Below are 20491 nucleotides of genomic sequence, written 5' to 3' on the forward strand. Positions count from 1 at the left end.
TCCATTATTTACGAGTGCTTTTAATTGAACAATTAACCATTTTCAGTCGAGGTAAGAGCCAGCAATCCGATTTCTCTTACGTGAATGCTAAACTGTGTTAAGAACCGACATTAGGTTATATGTTATCACACCTTCTGACGTGGAACTGCATTCAAACTTAACACACACAAACACATACATCTATTACTAGCTGGCAATCCAGCGTTGCCCGGTCGTACAGTACGCTTAAACATGATATTTTAATTTATACAGATTGCGCATATATTTTTATAGAATCAATCCTCTATTGATATTATATATCACGAAGTATAATTTGACCGGTGGACTAATTCGCACTTTCTTTTCAAATAAAAAATAATGATAATACGTTCATCAAAGTCCGTCTTTGTTTACAATATCACGTCAGCTGGATTGACGGTGAATGCCCTGGAAAAGTAACTTTTGATTAATGTTTCGTTTTAAAATATGCAAACGAACAAATGGTTTGGCACGATTTTAAATGGTATCTCTTCTTTTATCATAAATTGAATTAATAAGAAAAAATAAAAAATAAAATGGTGAGGTACACCCAGACTTGAACAGTGAGATCCTTTAATCTGTAGTCCAATGCTCTACCACTAAGTTTTATCTCAAGATTATAATAAGTCATTTTTTTGTAAAAGAAATGATTTGCTGAAATTTTGTTATCTCCCTTGGCCGGTGTAACTTAGAATATTCACCTGTAAAATATGTTTCCCTTTTATCTATGAGAAAAGCAATTTTAAGATCGGATTTTTCGATTTTCGATACTTAACAGATGAATTTCTGTACAAAACACATCTAAAAACACGGTAATATGAATTAGCTTTGTGTGAAATTTGCAAAGGAAACGTACGCTGTTTCATGAATGGGCATTAATACTGGAAACATACTTTTAATTACTTTTATTATGGCATGATTTCTGTATGTAATATTTATTCCAAAGGAATCAACATTAAACAGGTTATCTCATTTCCATACTACAAAAAAAAAAGTCATTTTTAATAATTCACTCTAAATTTTTAATGGAAATTAGTAAAATAATTATTTTAAGTATTCTATTTAGAAGTATTATAAAAAAGTTAATTTATTTATTTTTTAATTTAATTTACATCTAATTTATTTTAAATTATTAGCATAACCAACGTCAACTGCGTTTAAAAACGGGCGTAAGTTTTCATTTAACCCGTGAGTTATTTCCCTTTAAGCTATGAGATTGTATTCCCTAGTTTAGATTTTATAGATAGGATCACTATATTTTATGCTTTCAAAAATCCAAAATATGGCCAACTTTCCGGAAAATCTTGGAATGTTTTGTGTATCTTAGCCCCCCAGCCGGCAATATGATCTTTACTTTTTACCTGGGACGCCGTACACCCCCCCACACATATATATTCCTTTTTATTTTGCTTGTACGCTGCAATATCTTTAAAGCTGCACTGATTGAGCAATAAAGGTTAGATGAGACAGTGTTTGTGTACAATGACTATGCATCAAATTCAATTTACAAATAAGATATATGTATGTCAACAGTCGAACAACGTCGTGGCACACAAGTTATGAAAGCCAACAAAAAGGCAACAAACCGGAAGTAATATATATATATATATATATATATATATATATATATATATATATATATACGTGTGTGTGTGTGTGTGTGTGTGCACGTGTGTGTAAAATATACATGCGCACTATTATTTATATTAGTGGAAAAATCGCTTTCTGTAGACATTTACGTCACGTCAGTTAAGTTCGTTTTTTAAATGTATATTTATTTTATCAGTTTTAAGTTTTCATTAAATGCATAGCACAGTACATATTTCTAATGGACTGAACAACTATGGATCAAGTGTATTTCTCAAAATGCTAATTTACTATTGTAATGCTACTCTACCTGAAAAAGTACTGACCCCTTCGCATGTATAAAAACTTGTTGGCAGATAAATATATAACAATACAAATAAAATTGTTTTTGCAATCATTTAAGGGAGTATAGTTGCTTGTATAACTGACTTGATTTGCATGTGATTCTATTATCATAAGACACAACAAAATATACTTACCCAACTGAGGTCATTTGATTCCAGCATATCGATTGGCTACAATTGGCAATTATCCCGAATGCTGCGTGAAGGAGGGTTTCCGACCGGCTCAAATCAAAAACTTACCTAATAAAATAAATAAATATTTAAAGAATAAACAGTTGACGATATTATCCATTAGATTCTAAAACGGAGGAATGTAAAGCATAATACAAGTGGTGCACACACACACACACACACACACACACACACACACACACATATATATATATATATATGGTTTGTGTGTTTGTGTGCGTATATGTGTATGAGATAAGAATTATATATATGCGATAACGCAAAAATCAGCTTTAAAAAAATAGCCGTCAAAATATGGATTCTGAAATCGAGTCCAATAAAGAGAGCAGCCTTCGTACATATCCAAAGCTTACAATATCCTCACATGTTTAAGATAAACCATATTTATAGAAATTTTTGAATGTAAATAACTTTCCAAACTTTCACTCTCATAATAAATAAGTGTTCTTTATACTTAACTAAACTTGATTAAAACATTACAGGTTAATTTTTATTTCAGACACATAAACTATATCGAGCTAAATGACTTTCAGTTATGTTAATGCATAATTATTCCCGTTCACCTTGAGTTTGTATAGGAGTAGCTCTAAGATAACCATGGTCAGAGTTTAATATTTAAATTAAAATATAGTCTGGTCAATTTGGTAAAAAACTACTGAACAAAAATAAAAACGTCGACTTCAAAGCAAAATCAGATAGGTACAGCTAGTAAATAATAATCCATGATCTAAAACGAACTCTACCCGACAAAGCATGGCAGACGAAAACTCACACAAGCATAAACTAGAGGATAACACAATCAGAACCTCCACTTATTTCAACTATTTGATGAAGGTATCTATTAATGCATATAAACTAGTACAACAGAAAACATTGACAATTATTTTACAAATAGTGATTTTTTTTGGTTTGTACATATTTTATACTTCTTGGTCAGTTTATTGAATTTATATGCTATGTATTCAGGGGAAGTAACTCTCTAAAAATCATTTGCTTTACGTTCAGGTTAAAATAATAAAACTGCATTTCATTTTTCATTAGATAATTTTATATAAAAAATAATAATCTAGTAGATAAATGTTAATTATAAATTACATATTCAATAATATACATACGTTTATTTTCTGATGAAAATTAATAGGAAAATCTATAAATGTATTTATCATTTCTTCATGCATTGAGTTATTTACAATGCATGTGTTTGTATCCAAAAATAATTTAAAACAAATTAAAAAACAAACGTTTATTTACTTCTAAAACGTTCCTTAAAGTGTAAGTTTCGATTGTTTTGATTAACAAAACAGTATGCTATGTCCGCTAGTTTAAAGTGTCACCTTTCAATAGAAGATATTATTAATTTTTCAACATACAATGGTCTTTTCAGAAATATAGCTTCTTATATTTATTAACTCCAAAAGTTGAAGAGCTACAAAGACGGTTGTTACAATTTATGTATATATGCGCACATCTATAAATAGTTCTGTTCAGTCAGGAGAAATCCAAAAGAGTGCTTGGCTATTCTATAAAAAGTGTAAGTTTTATGAACATAAGTTTAGTTGCTAACATAGAACAAACCAAATGTTTGATATACCATAAAATATATGAATGAGTCAACACTCAGCTCTACTCAAGTGAAACATTGTATGTGTTTTCATGTATCACGTGATATTTATAAATAATGGTTTAACTTTGCTCTAATGTGATATTTATAAATATGGTTTAACTTTGCTCTAATTTGTTTTGTCTGACTAATTGATTGTTTTTACTAGGCATTCATTGGTAACTTAATTTTATAAAAATATATGCATAAACAACTATCAGAAACAGATAATCAGCAGCTTAACGCAGACACTATGAATATAAACAAATCAGCTTTTTAAAGAAATTCACATTTAAGATGGCGGAAACACTTTAAAACATATGCTAGATGAACGCGTTCCAACCTTTAATCCGACAATTGTCCATTTCTAAATCGCATCTTTCGATGCTATTTAAATGCACCAAAATACTTTATATTAGAATCATAAAATTTTTATTTTTTTTATTTTTACGATTAATTTTATTCTGGTAAACGAAACCTGTAAATACACACAAAAAACTCATAAAATACGAGATTATATATCTTTGTCAGAAAGTTTTTAAGAGATTCAACTAAAAACATGTATAAATAATTTTGGATTAATGAAAAGGATTGCGTTTTCTATTCTTTCAATGAGAATTGAAACTGACAAGATGAGGACCATTAAAAGTTACTATGCAATTTTTACAAGAAAATAGATTCGAACCTATTGACGAATCGTTTGATGTTGTCAATACGAAACCATGAACATTGATATAGGAATGTTCTAGAATTTATTTTTTCAACTATCTTTCTTTCCAAAAATATTTTTGGTTCGTGCAGTTTTATGATTATTATAATTGGCAATTGCGTTTAGGATTTGAGAATTGCTCCTTGCTTAATACAACTATTATTTTTGGTCTATACCGTAGAGTTATGTTAAAACTGTAAAATATAGGAATATCTTAGATTTAACTATGACCAACATATTAATTTCAAATAATGAAAATATATTTATAACAGCAAATTATATCACACGTGTGTCTGTCTTGTTACTTTACTGTTCTTTTTTTTTTTTAAATATAAACACGAATTTAGTTTTGACATTTTTTCATTTGCTTTCTCTTAAGATATATGATTGGAATATTATCTTTGAATAGAAATGAAGGTTAGTTAAATGATGACATGAATCAATATCTGGAACTGACTTGAACGTAGAACGGAAGTGGACCACCTGCTTTATCGGAAGTGGTTTGCGTACATTGTGTATGGAACAGTCGAGGCAAAATAAATACATAAATAAACTGGATTAGTTGAAAAAGTTGAATTCTATTTCTCTGCAAATGTGAAGAATAAGGCTCCTCACAAAGGTCATCTTACGGCCTCAGGCATGAGAGTCCATTGTTTAAGCATACAGTAGAGAAAGTAGAATGCTGTATAGGCTGTGATCCGGTTCATGATCTTAGTGCGTAAGCCAAATGATGGAATATATACAGCCATGTAAGGGAACGTAATTGGAAAGGGATGGCTAACTAGAATAATAATAAAAAATGTTGACATTGGTGGGTATTGAAGGGATGTTACCCTGGAAAATATAAAAAAAGTTATTTAACTCAATCGATTGAAGCACACGTTGCCGTTTATTTAAACGTTTAATAAATAATTACGGTCGTGTAAAATTGAAATATACGTAATAAACAAAAAGTATTACTGTTTTTATATAAATTAAGATCTATTAAGAATTTTCGGAATAAAACTAATGCATCAAAAAATTCTACAGTGATTAATAATGGTGGAAGCTTTGTGGAATTATGTAAAATACACACAAAATATATGTATTCGTTCTTGGATTTGGTTATGTTTGAAAAATAATTTAATTGTTCTAATTATTGGGTGTTTTGTTTTATTTCAGTCAAAGTACACAGAAATCAAGGGACCCGCTTCCTGTGGTTAACACTTGATATTTATATGAAATACATATATTCGAATATGCCATTACAGTTCTCCTTTATAATTCGAATATGTAGTTATTACAGAAGTTGAGAAAATAAGTTTCCTCTCCTCAATTGACCATTTTAACATGTAATAGTATGCCTTTCTTGATCTTATTGGATTCCAGAACAAGAATTCATCTAGTCTCGTGGAGTGTTCAGTTTCATGCTGTTACTCCAAGTAACATCACTTGGAGAAAGGTGCAGCATTATTCGTATAATACACTGTGTGTTAGCCATACTGAGGAAATCCTATTTGTGCTGCGAATATTATGTGATTTTAAATACTTATGGTTTACTTTCGGGAAAAGCATCCTCATGCTAGGTTGTCCTGAAAACACCGTTGTACAGAGAGACTTTAGGTAATCGACGAGAATGTCTAGTAGGCATTCAAGTTCGCTCTTTTAGTAATGTGTTAGTAACTTAACAAGTAAGCAAGTAAGTAAGTAAGCAAGTAAGTAAGCCATCTTTCACTTTGCTATGCATTTCTCTCGTTTCTCTCAATCCTTGTTAATTCAACCACATTCTAATATTTCTAAATATTTCAGTGAGCATTTAGAAAAGGAGACACTCTTTCTATCATATTTACATATGTGCGTTTGTACACACGCATGCAAATTAGATAATAATAACAACAACAACAACAACAATAATAATAATAATAATAATAATAATAATAATAATAATAATAATATAGAAGTGAACATTCTTAATTTTTGTTATGGCTACGTCATAGTTTTTCAATATCGATTGAAATCAAACTCGAAAAATAATGGAAGTTGTTGTGGCCCAATGAATCACAGGTCCGTCTAGTATTATTATTAAACGAGATATACAGTATTTAATTTAAAGAAATAATCTTCTTTTCAAAATATTATCTAATCAATCATTAAGTACAGTTGTTATTTGTAACTTCCAACGTCTTATACAAATGCGAATGGACCCACGTGTAACATTCTCGTATGAGTTGTAAAACTGAATGAACTAGTCAAATAGTGGAGTTATTTGATAAAAGTGCACACATATATGCCTACAGGAATTCTTTCTTTTTTCTTTTTTTTTTTTTTTTTGGCTGGTGTCAAATATTGTCTACAGCATCAATATCTTGAGGCAGGATTACTATCGATCCTTCCTTCATGGCCAGCGGCAAATTTCGTTTCTTAACACCTTTAAGGTGATAACCAAGAAACCGAATGATGCGACGCCACCAACCCACCACTTGAGCAATCAAGCAGGAAATAGCATTATCTATCAATCAACGTGTCGAAGCCATGGAGACCAGTGACGCGCCATTTCATGCATATGATGACGTCAGTCTTTGATTAGAATAACGAGTCCGACACTAAGTTAGCGATTTGAATTCATGGCATAAGCACATTTATCGCTCTCTTTCAGCATCTAAGATCACGCACTAAACAATATCCATGCGGCAAAGAGAAATACATGGTCATAAATTTGATAAAGCAGTTCATCGATATTGCAACGCGATCCATTATAGTGTACTTAATAGACCTTCACACATCAACGCAGAGAAGCAATACATAAGAAACAAAAAGAACAATATCTATTTATGTTTGCGATGAAATTTTCAAAATTTTATTCATTCATTTTATGTGTAATTTTTAATTTGAGAGTGAGAATACTATTAAAAAATACTATTTGAAAACTTATTTCAATATAAAAGGTTTTAAAAAATATAAACTATTTATAGCCTGTCTGGTTGAAACTGGGTCATTTCTAGAGAACAAAACTGTAATTATATATATATATATATATATATATATATATATATATATATATATATATATATATATATAACTGGTAGATATAATAAGTAATAGTAATCTTGCAATTATATTGAAGAAAAAAATAATCTAAATATCAAATTTTCCTTTTACTTGTTTCTATTTCAATTACACATTTAGAAAAAAGGCAGAATGCGCCTGTTTTATCCGTATAAACAGAAAGCACAATAAAGTTATGATTTTTAGAAAAATGTGCTACTAAAATGAGAGAAACAAAACGATGTCAAATAGTTATTCCTGTTAAATTAGTTTCCTTTTGATATCGATACTTGTATTTTTTTAAACATAATTTCAATAATAACAAAATGCATTGGGAGATTATAAGAATTCATCTGATTGAAATGCCAAACGTGTTTTATTTTGTATTGTTTGCTCAATAGTGAATTGATTTGTTAAAATTAATGACTACAAGAACAAACTGAATTATGTTGCATATATATTGAACCTATCCACGAAACTCATGTAACCGTCAACATGCACGTCTTAATAGCAACGAAGCGTTTGCAAATTTAGACCTAGAGTTTGAAAAAGAGGGTTATTTATAAATAAACGCATTTGAAATTGATCGCATATACTAACTAAACGTTTATATTTTAGCTAAAACATGTGATCATTTATTATTGCACTATATTTAAGAATGGGACTTAAATATAATGTTAATTATTTCGAGTGTGCTCAGGTATATTTTTTAAGATGAACTAATATAGAAACACTGAATAAAACACGATTGGTTTACAATAGATCAACAAGATGGATTATACGTATCAGTTAATAAATTTATGTATCCGGCGCTTCCTGGGATGTAATAACGTCATTTTAGTATTTAATTTTCATTTCTTTGCATATTCTTTGACTTTATACAGAAAAATATATAATTTTAGCTGTAATGGAGACTGTACGTTTTATTTTTCTAGATATATCAAATATGAGTTATCCCCCTTGTGTATTTTGATTTTTCAGTCAGTCGCTTTTTTTCAAAATATTATTTTCGTATATATATATATATATATATATATATATATATATATATATATATATATATATATATATATATATATATATATATATACTATTATATGAAAGGAACTTTCCGTGCGTTTAAGAGAGAGAGAGAGAGAGAGAGAGAGAGAGAGAGAGAGAGAGAGAGAGAGAGAGAGAGAGAGAGAGTTCCCTATGGACTCGTAAACGGCTGGGCGATGTTTTGGAAATTTCGCACAAATGTACATTATGTGTCTGGCAGTTCTAAGATGTGTTAAATAAGTGTCGATAATCGAAAAAATCCAATGAAAGAACAGGCAATATGGACTAAATTTAATGCGTTAAACAACCTAACATTACAAGTGCATTTGAGAAGTTCTATTACCGCACAAGCAGAAAGGCTCAGCATATAAAATCTACGGTAGGTTCGTTGATATGAGAGGGACGTATTCGAAATGAATGTTTCTGTTAGAGCACAATTTAACCATGATACTTGACTTTTGCATTTTAAACTTAAATTCTAGCCATTATCTAAAAATAATTTTATAAAAGCAACGTTAGATTCTTTACCGTGCAATGTAAACTACAACGTATTTTGGACAACGTCACTGCGAGGAAAATGTGAAGCTTCATTCTAATGCATCACGGTGAGGTCCCGAACAAAAGCAGACAATCGATTTAATTGAAAAATGGGCGATTTCACCGATTTCGATGACAATGAAATATAAGGTGAAATATTCGCTGATTCTTATTCAGTTCCGGGTAACATTGGGTCTCCCTGCCAGTGTATATATATATATATATATGCATATACATAATTATACACCTGTACATATATATACACACATGCATACATACATACATACATACATATAAATGATGATTGCTACTTCTTGACAGAAGTCTGCCATCTATTCCGTGTTGTACGGCCGTTGAATGTAGACCACTTTTATATCCAGCTTTAGTCCTACATGAAAGGACACATATATGACATAAAAACTTTCCTTCTTGTAAAGGTAATCGCATAATAATATTGTGGACCTTCGTATCAGGTTACTTTTAGATTTGCAGATTAGACTACAAATATGACAACTTAACATTGTCTGATGTGTTATAAAAGCCTTCTCATAAGACTGTTGTTCCCATCTTTGATTGTGTGATTTCAGATTATTTACAAAACCAGCTTTTGACAAAAGGTATCTGCCACATACTATGCACTTCAGTTCCTGTTGTAATTTATCTGCCATTATACTTTCGTCGTGCTTTCTTAAGACACATTTTAAGACAGCAAAATCTGCACGCTGCTCTTAAAAAAAATTATACAACTTTCTCTGATGGTTTTTCTCCACAGTGATCGAGCTTTCACTTGGGCTTCCCTGTTATGTACATCCATCTCAAGTATTTTCAAGTTCTTTTTCAGAGAATACTTAAACCTTTTTCTTAGTTTATGGTGTGGTCTTTTACCCCTATCTATCTTGCCATAAACAGTTGTTTAGGAAGTCTTTTGTCCTCCATCCTAACCAAGTGTCCAGTCAAGCGCATCTGATTTTAAATGATATTAATTTCTATACAAGTACTATATGATCATTCAAGAACTACAGTGTCAGGCGTTAGAGTCATCCAATTTATATTAATTATTCTCAGAATACAACTTTGATGAAACCTTTCCAATAACTTGTGATGCCTTCTATATGTTATCCAAGTCTCTGACCCATATAGCAGCGTGGTAATAAAACACTTAGCTTTGTTTTTGATGTGGTTCCCTGATCTGTTCATGCATGTTTCTCCAGTTTTCCAAAAGCAGAACTGGCTTTGGCTATTCTGTGATTTATCTCAGCATCAAGCGTACAGTCCTTACTCAGCGTACTACACAGATATACAAAATTGTCCGTGACATTTTGACTTCTTACGATCAACCAAGCAGATAGCAAGCCCAAAAGATTTACAAGCCTCTGATAACTAGTCCATAATAATCTGCGTGTCTGCATTATCTGCAGATAAAAGTTCAAGAATAAAGTTCCGAAAAATTTTCGACTTTGCGTTGAGTTTAACTGATGTACGAAACTTCATCCAAATATCGCAATTGTTAAAAGCATGCACCAGCATCACAGCAAAACATATGAATAATGTAGGAAGAAGTATATCACCTTGTTTCACACCGTTTCCAACTGAAATTGGATCAGACATAGATCCATTAAATGACAACCGAGCTTTAATATTATGGTGTACAAGCTGAAGCAACTCCACAAAACAGCCTAGTTTCCTAAGAATCTCTCAGAGTGCATTGCAATCAAAAGCTTTTATCAAATCGACAAAAACTTGATACAAAGACACTTGCTGCGCCATACATTTTTCCATTAGCTTGCAGAGAATATCATGTCCATTGTACCGCGGCCAGATCTAAAACCACATTGCTTCTCTGGATGATAGAGGGACAAATCCATTTCAGCAAATGATTTTACAACACCTTTGCTAAAACCTTTCACACTACTTCAAGCAAGCTAATGTCTCTATAATCACAAAAAATAGATTTTGACCCTTTCCTTTATAAATTGGGATCAATATTGCATCCAAAAGTTGAGGTATAGCATTACCATGCCAAACAGCAAGGGTGAGTGCATGGATTGCGTTGATAACGCCATCACCTCTAAATAGCAATAATTCAACAGCTATCCCATCAAGTCCTGGTGCTTTTCCCTAATTAATCTCTATTAATGTTCTTTTGGTCTCATTAATGCTGGGATCAAGCATCATCATATCAGCGACCCCTTTTAAGAGAGACTTTCAATAACTATATCATTTACTTCAGACGGATTTTCACAAGATCTAACAAAATGTTCTGTCCATCGTTCCATGATCTCTTCAACATTGTTGAAAAGGGTGTACCAATATAAAATACATACATACATACATGCGATGATTTCTATTTCTTGACAGAAGTTTGCCATCTCTTCAGTTAAATGTTGTGCGACTGTATTTACATATATATTTATATATATGCATATACATAATTATACATATACGTATATATACGTACATATATATATATACATATATATATATAAACATATATACATATATACATACATAGATGTACATATATACATACATACACATATATACATAGATGCACACACGCATATATATACATGGCTACATAAACACACACACACACATACACACACGCACACACACACACACACATATATATATATATATATATATATATATATATATAAATTAAGTACTATGAAATTGACCCAGCCACAGCGCATATCTCAGACGATTAATAGCATTTAAAATCGAGCAAATATTAAAAATTCTGTTTCTCGGTAATAAGTTTCTATATCTGACTACGCTTTTTAAATTAAAAAAAATGTATTTCAATTATCATTTTGAAAACAAATTTTATCCGATTCGACATTCTGTACTTCATATTCATATTGATATAGATAAAATGTATGAGGCAATATAAATCTACAGAAAAAAGTACTTATTTTAATCTTACAAATTCAGAACATATTTATATTAATATCATTGTGTGACTTTTAAACACTAACCTATTTTAATCCTAACAACACAAAATAATATTCAGAAATGATTAGCAATAACTATTAAAAATCATTTCACATTTTTTGATTTTATTTTCATTCCATTCACTTGTCATTAACCGCACACCTGTGTTCGTTTCGGCTGCATTTTTACACGTGACTTTCAAGAAAAAAATCTAAACTTGACGGTGTTGCATTATATTTTTGTATAAGCTTTCTTCTCAGTAATATATCTACATCTGGGAAACGTCGAGTATATATACTAAGATGGTCTAGCTTTTTTACAGATTTGATTCAAATATGTGAAGCCAATGTATTTGCATTATTTACTCTAATAGTGCTCAATATGTGAGTTTTTTAGTAGTATGAAAATATATCTATAACATGGAAGTTGCACAAAACCTTAGTTTGGGCTTTATGATTTCCTTCGAGAATAAAACCTGGACGTTTCAGAGTAGCTTACGTGCCATGAATATATTTTTATACTAACATTTTGATACTAATATATATATATATATATATATATATATATATATATATATATATATATATATATATTTATATATATACAGTAGAAATGGTAATTAATAAAAGCCTGAAGAAAGTGCTCAATACTGTTGTAGAGCAGAGTATATATATATATATATATATATATATATATATATATATATATATATATATATATATATATATATACTAACAGGCCGCTCGATACAGCTCGGTCGTAAAATACGCATACACATATTTTGATTAATACAATTTTCGTATTTATTATTAAATTATAATATATATAGTTATATTATAACTTATTATTATTATATTATATCATATATATTAATGATTTAAAAAGATAAAAAAATGACATTGTTCAAATACCTAAAATCAATTTATTTACACAAAGAGCATCGCTTAATATGCTAATGGTAATTTGTATATCACTTCCCAATATGCTCAACCCAAAACAGAGAGCATTATAGTCATCCACCACATACAGCATATATATATATATATATATATATATATATATATATATATATATATATATATATATATATTAATATTATATATATATATATTAATACTAAGGTAGTTATTGTTTGTCCCTCTGAGCTTTTCCAACTCTATAATAGCACAAAATACATGCTAAAATATACTTTAGTTCTGGTATTGAGTTATGTTTGAATTTTTTTTCAATAATTCTAATTAGCCGTAATTAATAATTAAACGAAAACTTTACTTCTCTTCCCGTTAACTATCTATTATTCTTCCTCTTCTGACTATGTTGATTTAACCACTCTCTTATATTTCTTAATATTCGTCTCTTTTCAGCTAATTTGCAGAGTGTCTTCGTACACACCGTACACACGTGTGTAAATTAGATAGCAAAATAATAGGTCGCTTTACATTTATGTTATCCACAAAGAAAATATTAAGTAAAGAGACTGTCTTTTTAGTTTTGCTAAAAGACTGTCTTAAAAGCTATATCAGAATGAAGTTAAAGTGGAACAAATAGTAGGATCTATATACGCAATAGAATTATACATTAGTCACATTTAAATATTATTCAACTAAAATCTATTAACTAATCGTTATATTTTGTTTATATAGCATGTATTTGTAAGTAATTGCAAAATGTTTGGTTTCAACGACTTTAAAGTATTATACAGCATTCCAAAAAAAGCATAAGAAACAACAAATCTGGTTGACAATTGTTGAAAGAGAATAAAAAACTATGTGAGAGAGAAAGGAAAAATAATCTTTCTTGCTATGTATGTACAAGTGGTGTTCCAAAAGTAATACTTTCTATTTCTATTCCACCCGAATGGATCATAGGGATCACAAATTACATTGTTATGATGACTGAACTTATGCATTCATAGTCTGAATACTTACCCTCTCTGTTGCAGATATTAACGGTGTGGGATTTTTAGAAACAACTCGTGTTATGAACGTATGTTATGAGCAGAGATGCCTCATTGAATACTTGGCAAAAGTGTATTGAGAATGGTGATTACTATGTAGAAAAATACATTCTGGAGAACAAAAGGTCGATCCTTTGAATGGTACTACTTCCGTCTTCGAAGCTCTTCAACTTTTTGAGTTATAAATAGGAGGCTTTACTTTTGGAACGACTCTCGTATGACAAGCGCGATCTTGCCGTCCATGCACCGCCATCATTCATCGTTTGCAAAAGTTGTTGACTATGTAGAAAACTAAATGCTAAGTTTGAGTGGTACCACTCCTGTCTTCACAACTTTTCAACTTTTTGAGTTAAAAATAGGAAGCTTTATTTTTGGAACAGTCCTCGTGTACACACACGCACACACACACACACACACACACACACACACACACACACACACACACACACACATATATAAAGAGATTGGAGCATAGCGAAGATAAGGATAGATAGAGAGAGAAATAGATACATAGATATACAAAAAGAAATACAGAAAGTTAAAAACAGAGATAGATAAATTGCCACAGAGAAAAAGCGAAGAGATAGAGGAAGTGATGGCAAAACAGTACTTGTGAAACTGCTCTCTTCTACTGCTGGCCGGTTGTTTTGTGGCGGATCGTGTCTTAATGCTAGAAGTTCTACAACCTGTCTGCACATCGGTTAACGCACTGAAGACAAAAAGAAGAAAGAAAAAAGGAAATTGAAAATTATATATATATATATAAATAAAGAATGCACTAATATATGTATATGATTATGACATACATTTTCATACAATCCTTACGTACTTGAACATCGCAGACCAATTTTATGTACTGGTTTTTCTATTTTCATAGTGTTTTTTTCCTGAGAAGTTTATGAGTAGTACGTCATTTTTATGTCTTTTTGTATTTAAATAAAAATGAAAATTCAATTCTCTTCTGATGCTTTAAAGTAAATAGATTTTTAATGAAAAGGTTATTTTATTTTTCAATATAAGTATATAAATGAATATTCAATCTTAGAACATAGGCATCTGATTATAAGTGTATCTATCTATCTATGTTTATATATTTGTCTTTCAATCTATGTCTATCTCTGTCTGTCTGTCTGTCTGTCTGTATGTCCCTCTCTCTCTATCTCTCTATCTCCCTCTCTCTCTCTCTCTCTCTCTATATATATATATATATATATATATATATATATATATATGCGTGTGTGTATGTGTACGCGTGTGTGTGTAGAAAGAAAGACCAAAAACATATCTTATTGAAGAAACCTTGACACTTATATGAATTGACATACAAAGATAAATTTATATATTCATTTTATGTTTTGTAATTTAAAACTCCTAATTAAAAATGTATTTTACTTATTATTGTAATTTTAATGTTTTGTATTCCTTCCAATTAGATATCATGAACTCTACCTCATCTGATATTTTTTTGTGTTTTGCTCTATTTACTATTATGGCTATTATTCGAGCAACATATTACATTTAATTCTATAAGCATTTGATGAAAACAATCGAACTAATGGAAGAGAATATTCATATTAAGTTATTTTGTAACTACATAGAACAACAAAAATTCATATCATTCTAGTATAACCAGAATAGAAATCATGAACACACACACACACACACACACACACACACACACACACACACACACACACACACACACACACACACACACACACACACACACGTACGCACACACAGTGTTGTCTGTGAACAATTGTGTACTCCTAGACTTTTAACTATGTATAACAATTTCATTCTTATTTTGCAACTCAAATGAATCAAACATTAGCAATGACGTCTACAGAAATCCGATGCGAACGTATCTACAAAATTACTGTAAACAAACAAGTAAGGATAACGTATATATATATATATATATATATATATATATATATATATATATATATATATATATATATAGTTGACTCAGATTTCCCCCCTCAAACCAAAGTAGCATTTAACCTGGCACGTGAATTACTGAATTTTAGCACCGCGTTCTTCAAATAATAAGAATTTCAATCGATTTCATCGATTACATAATACATTTTTTCACAAAAGTATCTCCACAGCTAACTGTAATTAGATAATTATGTACATATAATAAATTTGTACAACATTTTCTGTATTCTTTCGGGTCCTTAATGATTCCAAGAATCTGGCACACACACATACACACATATATATACAAATGTATATATATGATGATATTATATATATATACATACCGGAATTATGTATTATGTACACCCACGTATATCTACATATATGACAGTTTTATGCATATATACATACGTATAACGGTATCTACACTTATATATACACACATATATAACGGTAATATAGAAATATAAGTAACGGTATATATAACGCTTCAACTAGAAAATCCCACGTTTTCCGGGATACCTATATTAAACATTATATAGAGAAGATTATTATACGTATAATCGGATGTATGAATGTATAATATATATACAAACATATAATATAGTAACTATATATATATGCATATATATAATATATTAATAATATAGACATATATATACACTGCCTATATATACGTATATATATATATATATTAATTATATATATATATATATTAATTCCATATACTTATAAAATATATTAACTCTATATACTTATATGTATACTATATATATATATATATATAATATATATAATATATATATACCATTATGGTATATTAATACTAAATTACGATATAATATGAAATTATTTATATAAATTCTAAGAATTTAACATAAAAAATATTTTGGACGTATGATTGTTTCTAAAACGAACGGATTATTTTTTATTGTTTAATAAAACGCAGTTGTGACATTTTCAACACCAATCAATTTACAGTACACACACACACACACACACACACACACACACACACACACACACACACACACACACATATGTGTGTGTGGGGTGCTTGTGCGTGTGGGGGTTTTTGTGTGTGTGGAGGGTGTGCGTGTGCTTGTGTATGTATGCATATATATATATAAGTATTCGATAATTCATCTAGACTTATTTTATATCTTGACTTATTTTATCTTCTGTTTTTTGAAATCCATTATTCTTTACAGTTTGAGTTTTGATTTTTACTTTAAACAATTTCTTCCCACTATTGTTAACATTATTAATCAATATAATTCATATATACATAGACATGATTATACATATATGTTTATATATATATATATATTTAAAAAATTGCACATACATATATGCATATATACATGCATACGTATATATACATATACACATGCATATACATGTATATTTATGTATACATGTTTATATATGTACGTACATATATATACCTATGTAGAGAGAGAGAGAGAGAGAGAGAGAGAGATAGAGAGATAGAGAGAGATAGAGAGAGAGAGAGATGTATATATATATTTCATTGAATCAAAATAGATGTTCTTTTGTGCATATATTGTATTTTTTAAATATTTTTCAACTTTTGAATAACTTTATATAACGTTTTTAATGATATGTATATTTATTTCATTGGTTTATATATATATATATATATATATATATATATATAAACCGACATGTATATGTACGCATACATATATGCACAAACATATATGCATAATCTACATATGTACATATACTAGCAACTTTCATACTTTATCATCATCGAACTCGTAAAAATCGTCTATTTACATTTTGCATTGTAGAGAACCCCATGTTGATTTTATTCAATAATTGTTTTTATATATAATGGCTAGAATCAAAGTTATGAATGCAAAGGTCAAGTATCATGCTTCAATTGTGTACTAAATAGAAACATTCATTTCAGAACGCTATTTCATGTCAAATAACCTCATGTATATTTTACGACAGGCTTTTCTATTTGTGTGGTAATAATGGTTTGAATTAAAATTAAACTGCAAAAATAAAGTATCATTTTTCAATTATGCTCCAAGCAAAAACATTCATTTTGAACGCGCCCCTGTCATATAAAAGAACATACTGTTAATATTATCCGCCGAACACATTTGCTTGTGCAATGATAAAACTTCTCAGATGCACTTGTGATGTTAGACTGTGTAAAAATGGTAAGTTTAATAAAAATTAGATCGTTCTGTCTTTAATGTTCGCCTTTGATTAATAATGTCGGTACAAAATTTATCTAAGAAGGTTCCAGGCACTTAAGGTACATTTGTGTGAAATGTAAAAAATAAAAAAAATAAAAAATAAGGCCCAGCCGTTTTGAAGTTCATAAAGAACGAACTTATAATCACCGATATACAGAAACACAAAGATTCTTTGATATAATAATAATAATAATAATAATAATAATAATAATATATATATATATATATTATATATATATATATATATATATATATAGTAATGAAAATATATATGACAATCAAGTTACACATTCTTTCCAGTCTTCTTGGACTTCTCCTTGTTACTGGACTCAAGCAGTTCCAATTCAGGAGCCGTGTGGTTTGAGATTGTGCAACCCTTTCCTTACGCTCAGTTACACTTGCACGGAGTATCCATTGTCTTTCGAGACTGAACGAAGGCGATGATATATATATATATATATATATATATATATATATATATATATACACGCGCACATATATATGTATATATATGAAGATATTTATGTTTGTCTTGCATATGAAGTCTTTTTAGATTTTTGTATTTAATGTCAGCTAAATTGAATTCGAGCAGATATATTTTGTTTTTATCCAAAAAAGAATAATATAAATATTTGATGTAGTTTTCTTTTATTGTTGTTGTGGCTTGTAAAAACTAAAGTGCGTAATTTTTCATACTGCCGAGCCACAAGTATTTTTCTTTCGGTTGGGATGTTTTTCTGTTTCTTTCTTTTTTATTTTTTCAAATCTCATATAGATTTTTTTTGTTTTTATTTTACCGTATGTCACTGTTAATATTATTTGAAGCGGATCAATGTAGCAAGCAGTATAACTCCAAGTCTTAAATGGCGGCTCGTAAAGAACATATAATTGTGTGTAGGTAAGGAGAAAGAAAAGGCGGTGTATATAGCTATGCTGACGGTGGGGTTAATTAATAACAAAGCAGTCGTGGTAGTGTGAGAGCTATTTGAACCTGTTTAATACGGAGCGCCAAAGTTCAAAGAAGCCTGGCTAGCTAACACCTTGACAAAAATGACAAGAGGAAAAGTAAAAGAGACTAAATGATTACAGATATATAAAGAGGGAGCACAATAGTGTGGAGGTTAGGTTGGGGTGTGAAGTTGGGTGAGTGGTGGGGTTAACAGCAGCAGCAGCAGCCGCAGTCTAGTGCTTAATTACACGGTTATGAGGGGAGCTTGAGACGCCAAAATACTAAGTGATGGGACGAAGTTGTTTAGCCAGCTTAGCTAGCTGTATCTCCCTCTCCCTCTTTATCACTTCTTCCCTCTCCCTACCATTCTCTCGTTGTTTCATTGATGTCCTTGGTGGGGGTAGGCGGTAAATGTTTGACGTGGGTGGTCGCGCTGCGTGGTTCGACCGCCTGCCAGTCTCCTGCTGGGCCATTGCACTAGTTTAACTATGGTGTTTAGTTGTCAGTAACAGACTGCATCATCATCTTTTGGCTCTATTTTCACCCACTTTGAACTGCTCACTCCCACCTTGCCTCGCACTGCTCCTCCTAATTGTTGTTTCTATCCCCCCCACTCCCATTATCTTACTCGTTCTTTCTCTTTGTTACTTTGAATTTTCACATTCTTCTTCCCCGCTCTCTCCCTACTTTATTTGTTCTTTCCTATTTTTTTCTTTTAATATATTTTTCACTCCTTACTTTTCAGCGCCGCCACGACCACCACCGACTCTGCTTCGTTTCCACACTCATCTAATTCCTTCTTTTCCCATATTTACTTGTGTGTCTGCGAGCTTCCTCTGCTGCCAGATCCTTTCCCCATTCTTCTTTGCGTTGGTTTCGCACTGTCCTTTACTCTCTAACCACTCCCAACCACCAAATTGCTCTCTCTCTCGGAGACCATTTCCATAACATCTCTCCCCATCCTTCCCCTTCGTATTAGCTTCCTTCATCATGTCACAGCAGTGAAGGATAGTGGAGGAGAGAGAGATAGATATATAGATAGATAGATAGAGAGAGAGAGGGAGAGAGAGAGGGAGAGAGAGAGAGAGAGAGAGAGAGAACGAAGAGGCACCCATGCCGTGCCGGGCCATGTCGCCCGTTCCTTCGTTCTAGCGGCCGCTACAGCCGGAATTGGCGCTCTAGTTCGCCGCCTCCAGCTATCGAACGTTTCCTTAAACATGTCACATCAGCCAGCGTCTGTAGGTCCCTTGCCCCTCTCCACCACACCACCTCTGCTTCCAAAATCTTCACCCTTCCTGGCTCCCTTGTGCCTACTGCCACCTTCCGCCGCCACCGCCACCACCTTCTGTTTTCCCTGGGGGCCCCACACTATCACCTTCTTTGCACACTGTCTAGGCTCTCTCTCCAACACTCTCAGCATCCCTCATCACGCT

General features: G+C 31.0%; 1 protein-coding gene across 8 annotated transcripts in view; it reads right to left on the bottom strand.

Moving 5' to 3' along the window:
- The window catches only part of LOC145256949 (transcription factor AP-2-epsilon-like), a 275670-nt gene that overhangs the window by 127930 nt on the left and 127249 nt on the right, over nucleotides 1-20491 (bottom strand). For 4 of the 8 annotated variants that reach the window (XM_080115630.1, XM_080115631.1, XM_080115635.1 and 1 more), the window contains 2 exons: nucleotides 14557-14655; nucleotides 2085-2189 (listed from right to left, as the gene is read on the bottom strand). The exons of 2 other annotated variants lie outside the window; for them this stretch is intronic. In XM_080115630.1, coding sequence (XP_079971756.1) covers nucleotides 2085-2111 — 27 coding nt within the window. In that variant the 5' untranslated portion in view covers nucleotides 2112-2189; nucleotides 14557-14655. The remainder of the gene's footprint in view (nucleotides 1-2084; nucleotides 2190-14556; nucleotides 14656-20491) is intronic. 2 more of the 8 variants (XM_080115633.1, XM_080115636.1) reach the window with 1 other exon arrangement.

This window comes from Euprymna scolopes, chromosome 3 (genome assembly GCF_053919585.1).
Source record: "Euprymna scolopes isolate OS-2025 chromosome 3, ASM5391958v1, whole genome shotgun sequence".
NCBI lineage: Eukaryota > Metazoa > Mollusca > Cephalopoda > Sepiida > Sepiolidae > Euprymna > Euprymna scolopes.